The sequence below is a fragment of the Peromyscus californicus genome, unplaced genomic scaffold (assembly GCF_007827085.1).
Source record: "Peromyscus californicus insignis strain IS unplaced genomic scaffold, ASM782708v3 Scaffold_4__1_contigs__length_199733344, whole genome shotgun sequence".
Taxonomy (NCBI): domain Eukaryota; kingdom Metazoa; phylum Chordata; class Mammalia; order Rodentia; family Cricetidae; genus Peromyscus; species Peromyscus californicus.
The window spans coordinates 168,253,734-168,267,053 of NW_026294562.1; the positions used below are offsets into that span (position 1 = coordinate 168,253,734).

Consider the following 13,320-nt stretch of genomic DNA (forward strand, 5'->3'; position numbering starts at 1 on the left):
CAGTTTTTGGCCAACTCCAGGAACAAAGAATCATGGCCACAGTCAGCTGACTGTACTTAGAGAGTCCCTCACCTGTCCCCTAGAGACTGCGGAGCTGGCTTTGTCCTAGAGAAGAGGCACAGCCCACCACGGTCTGATCTGTGGCCCCTATAAGCACTGAGCCTCTGTCCTCTCAGTGCCTGTTGTTCATCTGTGACCTGTGCTGGAAAGAGGGACTGCTGGCCCGTGACAGCAGGGACACCATGTCCTCTCATCATCAGCATGTAAAGAAGGGACGGATCCTCAAGAGCATCAAGGGCCAGTGGAGCCTAGCCCCAGCCTCCCACAGTCCTATACCCACTGGGAGCTGTGCCATCTAAGGAGGGGAGGCTGGAAGCAAATATGAACGGGGTGGTTCTTCTGGGCTACACTCCATGTAGAGATAGAAAGGTCCTCACCTCACTGACTCCCTTTATCTTCTCTCAGGTCCCCCGAAGGTGACAGTGTCCAGAAGGCCATACCCAGTGGGCAGGATCACCCTGACGTGCCGGGCTTTTAATTTGTATCCTCGTGAGGCCACCCTGGCCTGGCTTCAGGATGGGAAGCCGGCACAGCAGTATTCCTTTGGCCCTGGGACCATCCTTCCCAGTGGGGATGGGACCTTCCAGACCTGGGTGTCTATTTGGGTTCCTCCTGGACAGGAACCACACTTTACCTGTCGCCTGAGGCACCGAAGCCAAAACATCGATGTCCCTACACTCCTTGGTGAGTAAATGGGGCAAGCATCACTCTAAGGGGGAAGCGGGGAGGCAGGGTCGGGAAGCCCCTGTGGAATACAATCACTATAACTTTTCTGGTGCTCTCCAGGACCTCAAGCCAGGAAAACTGGTAAAGCCACCAGCTCAGCTTCTGCTCTTACAGCTTCTGCTTTTCCTGCCATGTTGGTATTTCTAGCCAGTGCCTAGAGCAGCAAGAACACACAGGACAGCAAGAGACCAGGTGAGCATCCCTGCAGGGTGTGAAAGAGGGTGACAGGCCTTTTCTTCTCTTTGTAAGTTGTACAGGTGGAAAGGTGAAGTCACGTAAGCGACTTTTTGCCCCACTGGTGAAGGGAAGGACCCCAGGACCTGTTAACCTTCCGGCTCTAGGGAGGCAGCGCCCCCTGGTGGATGTACGGTGCTGCTTCCCATGTGTTCTTAGATACATTAGGAAACACAGGGACAGGAAAGCAGGCAGGACACCCACAGCAAAGTCCAGATTGTGGCAAACCACAAATGTTCCCATCTCTTCAGCAAATACACAGAAAGCAAAGAGCCAAACAACACAGAAGGAGACCTGGTAACTTAAAACATGATTAAGAGGCAGGCAATTCACCAGACGATGATGTCTATTCCAATAATCATCTTGATTCATACATGGAAACTTATCCTGAAAAGATATTCATGAAACATCTGGTTGAGGCAGTATATGTATACATAAATACAGACATTTAAAGATTTTGAAGATATTTTAATTCCTGTGGTGTCTTTAAGTCCGTATTAATAATCAAATGGCTCTCTGAAGATCCAATACAGGACTTCTAGTCTATCATCTAAGTGCACTACCATCCTCCTAACTTCAGCCATGGCAGCCTAAAATGAACACAACAAAATTTGTTGAATGTTAATACTCCTTCACTAAAAGGAGGTGAGTAGGCCCTCCCAACCAATTTAAAAAAAAAATAATAATGGGAGATCTATGTATATTACTATGATGGTTTTAAAAATAAAGATGTTATAAACATGAGATATGGCATTAAAATGGTAAGTTGTTATAAAATGATTCAAATTATTTAATGAATAAAGATTGATGTATAAAGATTATATGGATATATGATTATAGACTGAAAAACTAAAAGGTTTTCATAAGTTACAAAGGTGTGAGTAAGACACTTAATGTAGTTAAGGATAAGACTTAAAAATAATATGTATGATATTCATTTCTAAGGTCTGAGATTAACAATTAAAGAAAACTGGGTGTGTGACTTTACATATGTCCAATCAAGGTGGGGGTGGGGTCGGGAATCAGGTGGGGTGGTTTGGGGGAGAGTACTGAAAGAACCAATGGGGAAGGGGGTATTTCAGGGTCAGTAGAAACCTGGTGCAAAGGAAACTCCCAGGAATCTACAAGGATGATCCCAGCTAACACTCCTAGCAATAGTGGAATCCTACATTGAACTGGCAACTTCCTGTGACCAGGCAAGACTTCTAATGTAGGTGTCTGGACCCCAACTGAGCTATATAACCTTAGACCTACATTGTGTTCTGACTATGGTATGTGCTGGGGTAAGGGTGATATAGAGATTGTGGGAGTGGCCAACCAATGACTGGTCCAGCCTCAGACCCATGCCAAAGGAATGAGCCCACCCCTGACACTGCCTGGAGTGCCAGGACCCAGAGGCTAGATGGCCCAGAGAGATCGGAACCAAAGAGGACTGTAGAGAAAAATCAAAGTAATGATACCTAGCGATATTCTGCTATACTCATAGATTGGTGCCTAGCCCAATTGTCATCAGAGAGGCTTCATCCAGCAACTAGTGGAAACAGATGCAGACCCACAATCAAACTTGAGGCAGAGCTCAGGAAATCCTTCTAAAAGGAGGAAGGAAGGATTGTGGGAACCAGAGAGGTAAAGGACATCACAAGAAAACCCACAGAATTAACTAACCTGGGCTCATAGGATTTCACAGAAACTGAACAAACAACCAGGGATCCTGTATGGGACTGACCTGGGCCCTCTGCATAGATGTGACAGTTGTTTTGTTTGGTCTTCTTATGGGACTCCTAGCAGTGGGAACAGGGCCTGTCTCTGACCCTTTTGCTGGCTTTTGGAAACCTGCTGCTCATATTAGGTCACCTTACCCAACCTTAATACAAGGTGAAGTGCTTAGTCTTACTCTAACTTGATATTCCGTGTTTTGTCAATATCCCCCACCCTTTGCTGAATAGAAATGGAAGAGGAGTGGATCCACTGGGGGACACAATAAAGGGTCGGGGAGAGGGGGTGGGAGGAAAGGAGTGGAAACTGCAGTCCCAATGTAAAATTAATTAATTAATTTTTAAAAAATGACTATAATGTATGTTAAATCAAGGTTCATTTTTAAATATCTGGCTTTTAAAACATTACATGACATTTACAAGAATCAGACTGAGGTAACTGGTCTTCTTCAGTGGTTCTCAACCTGTGGGTCATGACCTCTTTGGGGTCACATATCAGACATCCTGCATATCAGATATTTGCATTATGATTCATTTCAGTAGTAAAATTACAATTATGAAATATCAACAAAATAATTTATAGTTGAGGGTCACTACAACATGAGGAAATGTATTAAAGGATCGCAGCATTAGAAAGGCTGAGAACCGAGCTGGGCAGTGGTGGCACATGCCTTTAATCCCAGCTCTCAAAAGGCAGAGCCAGGCAGATCTCTGAGTGTGAGCCCTCCCTGGGATACAGAGTGAGTTCCAGGAAAGACTCCAAAGCTACACAGAGAAACCCTGTCAAGAAAAAAAAAAAATGAAAAAATAAGAAAGGCTGAGAACCACTGTTCTAGATGTTTCCCATGTGGGGCCTGCACTGTTCTCTCTAACTGTACTGGGGTATCATTCACCATTCTTATTTATTAATGGTGGGTCAGTACAGACGTGTCCTTCAGATCTGAGTGGACTATTAGGCCTATGGCTTTGAGATCTACTAGGGGTTGGATATATAGTCTTTTCAGACATCAGTAGTTTATTCGTCACTTGAGTTTTCCAATCTCTAATAATCCACATGTTACCCCATTGGGTGAACATTTCCCAGTATGCAGTGAGAGTCTGGTGACTTGGTTTGAGAGTGGAATTCCCCCTTGGGTGGTGTGCTCCTGGGCTCCAAAGAACTCTGTGCCTCTGAGTGAACAACCTGAGGTACCGGTCAACTGGATGACTTTTCCTGAATATACCCAGAGGGTCTGGATGAAGACAACTTTCTAGGACCCCTCCATTGCCCACATCCTATTATAGTATCTCCTGAGGGAAAGGATCTGCCAGAGCTTTGGTTGTTAGCCACAGCCCCAGGCAGTGTGAGCATTGATGGGACATTTGGAGAGAATGAGAAATTACAACATGGACATCAATTTATAACTGGACTCACTGCCTGTGTTAACCCTTCATGTATGTTACTGACTGGGAGTTCCTCTTTTTAAGAGGGTGGGGGACACTTCAAAATGACTTGCATCGATTGTATCTCATGTATTGAATGAACTTCCTCTGCTCCTAAGGGCCTCTCTTGCTTCCCCAGCCTTTCTTATGGCTCCTGTGCAGCTTGATGAGACACCATGTGATTTTGAGCAATGAATTCTCTGGGAACTACAACAGGATCTTTCTACAAAAAGGAAGGTTTTTAGATCATATCTCAACTAACAGTTCTGCAGTACTCACTGATATAACTTCTGCAGCTGCTTCCACCGTGGCCCTGACCCAGCAAGTACACACTGCCCATTTTGTTGATCAGCTTGCTTTAATACTTCTGTGGCTTTGGCAGCACAAGAATGTATAGACACATACATAAAAGCTTCATTGCACACTTTAGAAACTGTGGTATTGCACCTAGGAGATACAGTACAAGCAACATCATGGTGGCACACACCTTTAATCCAGGATTTGAGATCTTATGTCTAGCTTGGGAAAGACACATGCCTTTAATCCCAGGAAGTGATGGCAGGAAACAGAACGGTATAAAAGGCGTGAAGACTAGGAACTAGAGGCTTTTAAGCTTTTAGGCTTTCAGCAGTAGTTCAGCTGAGATCCATTCGGGTGAGGACTCAGAGGCTTCCAGTTTGAGGAAACAGGATCGGCTGAGGAGTTGGCCAGGTGAGATTAGCTGTGGCTTGTGTTCTGTCTCTCTGATCTTCCAGCATTCACCCCAAAACCTGGCCCTGGGTTTGATTTTATTAATAAGACATTTTAAGATTCGTGTTATACCTGTCGCCCACGTTCAAGGTCCGAATTTGAGAAAAAGCCGCTTACCTGTGGCCTTACATTCCCCAGCCCAGGCCCAAGCTGCATGCAGCCAATTGTGGTGGTGCACACTGGTAGGATTTGCTGAAGGAGGCAGAGGCAGGAGGATCCCCAGTTTGAGGCCAGCCTAGGAGACTTGCTGAGGAGAAGCTGCAGCTGAGGCCGGGCTGGGCCACCAACAGTGGCAACTGGACCATGGAGTCGGCTCTGCATTGCTGGCTGCTTCTCATAGTGTTGGTGGCTATGGTGCTGCTTCTACCAGGGACCAAGGATTTACTGCTGCTTGTTCAGAGAACAGTTGCCAGGACCATCTTATTACAAGAAAGCATCAGCAAAGGTCAGTTTGGAGAAGTTTGACAAGGCAGGTGGTGGGGAGAAGTTGCGGTGAAGATGTTCTCTTCTAGGGAAGAATGTTTATGGTTCCAAGAGGCAGACATTTATCAGACTGTGATGTTATGCCATGGAAACACCCTAGGATTTATAGCAGCAGACAACAGAGACAATGGCACATGGACTCGGCTGTGGCTGGTGTCCGATTACCATGAGCATGGATCCCTTTTTGATGACTTGAGTAGATACCCTGTTACAGTGGAAGAAATGATCGCACTCACTCTGTCCATGGCAAGCGGTCCCATGGAGATTGTTGGTGCCCAAGGAAGGCCAGCCATTGCTCACAGAGATTTGAAATCAAAGCATGTCTTGGTGAGAAAGAATGGAACCTGTTGTATTGCAAACTTGGGACTGGCTGTGAGACACAATTCTGGCACAGATACAATTAAGATTGCTCCAAACCACAGAGGAGGCACACACACACACACACACACACACACACACACACACACACAAATTCTGCAGCAAACCATGACCATGCCTAACAGCAAATTTGAAATCTCCAAAAAGATGACAATTCCACATGGCCTATGATAAAGCCATTAAGCTGATTAATAACACCCAAAGATTGGCTTTGGACTACAAACTGCCCAGGACAATTTCAAGATGGCTAGCTGAGATGATCCAGATTCACAGACTACTTTAGCAAGGACTTAAGACAAGCCCTGCACTTTCCCATTATGCAGAGACTGGACAAATGATACAGCTAACTCTCCCAAGGCTTGACAATTAACCCAAAATTTTTCTTTTCAGGATCCCCTAAAGATGCCTTCACCCCCAAACAGCAAAAAGGAATTTTAAGAACAAGATGCCCACATTCCCAAGAAGTGGGGTGGGTGTTTTTTGATTGTTTCATGAGTTATGGATATTGTCATTGTTTACGATGGTTTGTTGCAAGTTGTTAATTGTTAACGGTCAGGAAAAAAAAACCTAAACAAAGGAGATTAGACACGGGCTTCTTGTTTAAAAAAGAAAAAGAAAAAGAGAAAGAAAGATATAAAAAAAGGTAGACTACTGAATTTACTCTGAAAAGAAAAAAGGGAAGAAGATATAGAAATGATAAGATAAAAGGTGGATTTTTGAAACTACTCAGAATAAAAGAGAGAATATGTATATGATAAGATATAATGGTAGATTATTGAATCTACTTTTAAAAAGGAACTACTTGTTTTAAATAGGCTAAGTAATGAAATATTTTGTCTGAATTTGTCAAATGTTAATGGACTGGACATTGTTAATATATAGAATGGAGTGTTTTGTCTGAATCTGTCAAATGTTAATGGGCTGGACATTGTTAATTTAATTTTTTTAGGGTTTACTGACTTTATTGGTTCAACAATAAACAACGAAGAAAAACATTAGTTATTACTCCCAGGGCATTATCCATAGTCTCAAAAACAATCCTTCGAATGCTTAATGTAGTTCTTGATGGTATATATTGCATATACTTATTGTATATAATTTATCTTATATTAGTTATAACTTTTTTAAACAAAAAGGGGAAATGTGGTTGATATACTGTGCACCCCAATAAACTTATCTGGCGGTCAAAGAACAGAACAGCCACTAGACAGACATAGAGGCCAGAAAATGGTGGCACACACACCTTTAATCCTAGTATTCTGGAGGCAGAGATCCATCTGGATCTCTGTGACTTCAAGGCCACATTGAAAATAGAGCCAGGCATGGTGGCACATGCCTTTAATCCCAGGAAGTGATGGCAGGAAGCAGAAAGGTATATAAGGTGTGAAGACCAGGAACTAGAGGCTTTTAAGCTTTTAGGCTTTCAGCAGTGGTTCAGTTGGGATCCATTCAGGTGAGGACTCAAGAGGCTTCCAGTTTGAGGAAACAGGATCGGCTGAGAAGTTGGCGAGGTGAGGTTAGCTGTGGCTTGTGTTCTGTCTCTCTGATGTTCCAGCATTCACCCCAAAACCTGGCCCTTGGGTTTGTTTTAATTAATAAGACCTTTTAGGATTCATGTTACACAGTATAACATCAGTTTACAGTGCCCTGCTGGCTTTACATATATGTTTTACCCCTTTAACCTATAATGAATGCAGATAAAAAAGAAATAAAATTAAAAGTTATTTACAGGATATATGGTGTAATAAGAATGTTTATTTAGATTTATTATTAACACTCAGGCAATTAATTACTGTCCTAGGCTGTGGTCATCTCAAATTCAATTCCCCTTTGTTGCCAGCCCAAGACTTATTACAGAAGGCACAAGGATTCAACGCTTTTAACATCCTTTAACATGCATTATGCTCAAACTCTTTATGTTGATGATTCATTTGGAAATATTAGGGGGCATTTGTAGGTGTAAGGGATATCAATGTCCCTTAGACATTCAGATGCAAAATACTCATCTAACCTTAAAAAGTAAGAAAAAGGGCTACATGGGGAGACAGAGCGACCAGGGACATTCTCAGAGGCCATGAGGACTAAGGGAGGGATGGTAGGTCTGTTATGTGGAGCTAATACGTGGAGCTAAGAAGTGAGGGGTTTGTTTGCCACAGGAACCTTTCGGGACAGGATGGAAGCCTGGCTTTACTGTTGGTCTTACAGCTAGCTGCTTCTGGAAAACTCAGGGGAATCCTGCCTCCTCCCTGAGGGTGGGGGGAGGGGGTGGAGGGTAACCTTTGAGCAGGGTGGGACTCATCCTTGTCAGGAGAGGAGGGGTAAGGAGTGAGTCAGGGAGCTTGAGAACACTCTTGGAAAATTCTTGTGGGAGTGAAGAGAGAGGGATACTTAACAAATTGAAGACTGAGTGAGGCTAGCAGTTTTGTAACACATGCCCCTGGCTGACCTAAGTGGTGTGGTCACAGACTGGGGAGGCTTCCTTGTCAGCTTGGGGGCACATGGGTATTGGGGTGCACTGACCACTACAGTGAAGTCAGGAAGCTGCTACAGGAAGGAACTGGAAGCTCTTTATCCCAGAGCTGGGTGACTGGCCTTCTGGGGAGGGGGTGGAGTGTTTGCAGCTGGGAAAGGATGCAAGGAGTGGGGATGGGCCTTTTAGTGTCCCCTGCACTCAAGACACACAGAGGGTTGGTGTGCACCTCATGGGCAGCACAGGTGTGTGGGTTCATGCAGGTCCGTTGATTGAAGACTCCAGGGCACCTTAAGAATGAATCTAGTCTTTTGTGGCTGCAGGGGGTATCAGTCTCTAAGAACTGAAACCTTTTCCCTTCGCCCAGGGCATTTTTATTTTTCTCCATATTTACACATTAGCCAGCTGATTTCCATATGTTCAAAACAACCTGAAAGAAGCTTCCAAAAATACAATGCCAAGTGCAAATTTCTCAATTTATCAGGTACCACAGTTTTCCCAGATTTCCTGAACCAAGTTTTGCACAAGCTTGGTATTCTTTGGAGATTCTCAGACAAGATTTTTATAGGGCCAAAAGAAACAAGTATCTGCCAAACAAAAGATGAATTATGGCATGGGAGCCAGCTCTACCAGGTATAGCTCAGCAGGAATGCTTCCACAACATGCAGCTGCTCTGGTGGGGGGAGAATCTAACACTTCTAGATTCCTGTCCAAAATGTCATGAAAGGATTACTTTCTACGTGTTACAGAGTGCAAAAGACACTCTGTAAGAAATTGCATCACACTTTGCACATGGAACAGGACCGGACTTGCCAGAACTCATCAGGAACTCTCAGCATCCACAGCATCCTAAGCCTGCCTCAGCTGCCCTTTCTCCCAGAGGAGCCTCAGCTTCAAGATCTTCTCCACCTCCACTCATCTATATAACACTCAAAGTTTCCATGGGAGTCAGGCAGTCATGAGCAAGAGAAAGACTGAGTCTGGCTCCATCTTCAAGCAATGATAAAGCTGGGAAACTCCTGGCTTTCTGTTCAAGACAAGATCATAAGACCAGTGGAGGTGGCACTGTCATGGAATGCCATAATCCTGGCCCAACTGCTGTTGCTGTGCCTGTTTTGGGGTTGGGTGTCCTGTGAAGGTGAGCACTGGGAAGAGAGGGGAACTCAGTCTGTGCCTGTTTGGTGGAGTGCAATGGGAATGTGCCAGAATCTGGTGTGTGTGGAGAGTCAGAGGCTGGTGGGATCCCTGGGGAGAACTGTATCAGAGAATGGTGAGGAGAACTTCAGTATCTAAGGACACTGTGCGACATTGGAGAAGGGCATCTTTATCTGTACTGGCCTGGTAGTGTGGTCTTAGGCTCCTGGGAACTTGTTCTGTTCCTGCAAATGCTGGATTCATGGCAGGCCATAGACTTCTGTGTTTTCCTGCCGCGACTGACTGAGTTCGTGTGCTTCGGGACATGGGGAGGTTCCAGTCAGTGTTGGCTCAGATGTACAAGTAGGATGAGGGTTTTGAATGTCCCTTATCCTAGAGAAACATGGAATGAGGGGTTAGTGTCAATAAGACATTTTGTAAAGTGAGTATTTGGTGCAGTGTGACAGCGGGGGTGTGGGGGTCCCTGCTGCTCTCTGTGGAGGTGGTAGGCAAGCTCTTGAGGTGGTAACAACGGGAGATGCATGTAATAAAGCAGGCAGTAGGGAGGGAAGTAGAAGTAGTGTCCGTCATACCAGGGAGGTAGAGAGGAGGCATGATGGGTGTGGGGACCCAGTGAAGGGGGAGTGGAGGAGGGGTTGCAGAAAGGAAGTGTCTGGGCAAGTGTGGACAGGGAGTCAGTAGACTCAAGGACATTGTCTCAAATTTACTCTGGATTTACCAAGCATGTTCTGGTATGTCCACACTCCATTGTCCGAATTCTACTACAGTTTGAATGAGAATATTAGTTTTCGTTTGTTTATTTGCTTGATTTTTCCCAATTTAATTTCTTATTGACTTTTTGTGGATTTCTCATCATGCATCTTGATATCACTCATCTCTCTAGCCCTTCCCTTCTGCCCACTACCCTTCAACCTCCCCACCAAGATAAAACAAAACAGATTTCAAAAGAAAAGGAAAGAACAGTCTTATCATGGAATCCATAGTGTGTCACAGTGAGTCACACATTCTTTAGTCCACATATCACTGCAAATGAGTCACTCATCTGGTTTCAAAACTTCTGGCTTTTGCTACACCATTGACACTGGGCGCTCACTGGGGCTCCTTTTGGATATCCTGTTGTTGTCCTGTGTCATGGAGATCCTGAAACTTTGGGTCTGTAGGGCTGGCCCTTTCACATGCTCCCACAGATCATACAAGGGGTGGATGATGGGAGGGGCCAACTCATAGGCCTGGTTCTGGGCCTGAGTGATTGCTGGTTTGCTTCGCCTGCCAGATCTTTCTCATTCTGTGTGGCAAGGTCCTTGTTCCCTTTGGGGGAGGGGCCAAGTAGGCGCAGAGTCAAACCACACAGACTCTGGGAGAATGTCCGAACAACAAGCTTAGTTTATTCAGGAAGAGGCAAGCTTTATATACCCTCCACTCCACCCTGGGGGAGGTCTGATGACTATGCATCTGCTGGTGTGACATGGCTGCCTCTCATTGGTCCAGGTCATCTCCATATCATGTCTCAGCTGCTGTTGCTAAGACCATCAGGCAGACCCAGGCTGGCTCTCAGAAAGTATCTTTTTTACTTGCTTGGGCTGTCTGGCCCTCAAGCCCGTTAGGGATGAGTCATCCCACACATCCACCCCTTTTTATTATTTTATAGGACATGCTCAGTGGGAGCTAGGGTGCATTGCCCGAACCTTGTTGACCCCACCTCAGGAGAGCTCAGCATAATGGACAGTGCCTGTCTTAGATTGGCTTGCCAAACAAGATCATATCTATCATTGACTACCAGCCCTGGAAAAGCATCAATCCTGGAGAGTTGTCTGGGTGGTGGTGGGCTTTAGGCAGTAGCCTTCTGTATCTCAGTGATCCATGTGTACATTATCTCTCTAGGAGCACTTTGATCTAGGTGTCTGAGAGCCAATAAAACCTGTAGGGTCAGTTCTGTGGCTGCCTTCTGTTGGTGAAACTGTTGCAGAAGATATTTGAACAAGAGAAGGATTAGTTAAAAATTTAGTCTCAAGGACATGGATGGTACCCTTAGTCATATTTATATGAAATGTACCAATTAAAGTCTTTCTGGTGATGTATTATCGACCTTGTAGGGGGTGAGGCAATTGCTTGATATCTAGGGTCACATGCCAGTGATGATATGACCTTCACTAATGCCACAGTAGCAGGGCAAATCATACATTACCTCTCTGAAGCTTCTTTGTCCAAAGTCTCTTGGTCTGTTGCCGGATGCACATCTCTGGAGGGTATCCATATCGGTGTGGTGGTATTCTGGGGAAAAATGCAAGCATACCCTCACCCCCAGGTTAATAGGGGAGCAGAGTGTTGCCACTGAAGGGTGATGGGATCCCTCCAATGCACCAAGGGCAATGGTGTCTCCTGAGGCAAGTAAATAAGCATGTTGTTCAATTTGGGCTTGTATGACAGGGTTAACATATGGTCCTCGGCCTGTGAGCATCTCAAGAAAAACAGCAAAGTTGTACTGTACGTTAAAACAAGACTGAGCTTCAGCCTGGTCATCATAGGCAGCATGCCAATTAAGGAAGACTGCAGGCTCAAACACAGCCTTCATCAAATGGTGCCAGTCATAATAAGTCTGTAAATGCATTGCCCATTGTAGTAGGACTTGCTCAAAATACGTCGAGTCAGGACCTGATTCATTAGCAGCCTTATGGACCAAAGACAGGTCTGCAAGAGGGGTAGGTATCCATGGCTGGTTGGCCGCATTGGGGCCCACATTAACTGGAAATGCCATGGTGGGCATGTGCAGCACCATAGGTGGAATAGGCTGGGAGGTATGGGGAGCAGCTGGTTCAGCAGGCAGACATCCAGGCAAATCACTCCGTGGATACTGCGGTGGTGTATGTGTGTGGGGGTAAGGACTCGAGGCATGGAGGAAGCAGAGAGAGGGGCTGCTGGTATAGGCTTGGGTGCTGCCGCAAGCATTTCCTCTCTTTTCATCCCTTTCCTTTACTTTACGCCTATTCTCATGCCTCTCCTTGCCAGCAGAGTCAGAGGAAATATCAGTCATGGACGGAATGAAGGTGATAGATAAGTTGGTGTTACATTGTTCCTGGCAGTGCTTATTGTGGGCCTTAAAGACCCCCTTAGTAGAGGACTTTAGGCCAGCGATCATAGCCAACAAAATGGGCATAAAAAACGATTGGAGGGTTAGTCCTGAGGCCACTTCCCTTTTTCTGGCAAGGAACAGCGCTCTTATCCAAAAATCAGGTTCCCACATGTTTTCTAGAGAAGCAGCAAGCATTCTTAACTGCTGAGCCATCTCTCCAGGCATCGCAACCCACAAGCACAAGCATGCATTCACAAACATACACATAGATAGATACACACACACACACACACACACACACACACACACACACACACACACACACACAACTAAAAATAGTTAGACTGTGGTTTTGTTTCCTGAGGGTCCAGCCTTATGTGGAAATGCTAGGTGAGCCTGAACAAAAGTATATGCCACCTTGCCATACAGACAGACTCACAAACAAGACAAACAGAAAGAAGAAAGTGGGGGTCCCAGCATTTACCTGCTAAAGGGACTGAAATCACACAACGTAGAGGGGCCTACTCACGAAAATACACCACTCAAGGGGGCTGCTCAACCAGCGCCGCACATGAGTAAAGGGAGACAAACAGACCCTGTTCAAGTACCAAATATCCTGGGTTTGGGCACCAGATGTGGCAGGGTCCTGTGCTGTTGTCCCTTTGGTGGCGGGGGCCAAGTAGGCACAGAGTCAATGACACAGACTCTGGGAGAATGTCCAAACAATAAGCTCAGTTTATTCAGGAAGAGGCAAGCCTTATATACCCTCCACCCCACCCTGGGGGAAGGTCTGATGAAAATGAATCTGCTGCTGCGACATGGCTGCCTCTCATTGGTCCAGGTCATCTCCATATCAT

The 13,320-nt window shown here is 45.5% G+C and overlaps 1 protein-coding gene across 1 annotated transcript in view; it reads left to right on the forward strand.

The window, feature by feature from the left end:
• The window catches only part of LOC128125609 (MHC class I-like protein MILL2), a 29,032-nt gene extending 21,573 nt beyond the window's left edge, over positions 1-7,459 (forward strand). The window contains exons 4-6 of the mRNA XM_052763189.1: positions 466-744; positions 847-978; positions 4,297-7,459. Of these exons, the coding sequence (XP_052619149.1) occupies positions 466-744; positions 847-944 (377 nt within the window). The 3' untranslated portion in view covers positions 945-978; positions 4,297-7,459. The remainder of the gene's footprint in view (positions 1-465; positions 745-846; positions 979-4,296) is intronic.
• Positions 7,460-13,320: the final 5,861 nt, after the last annotated feature.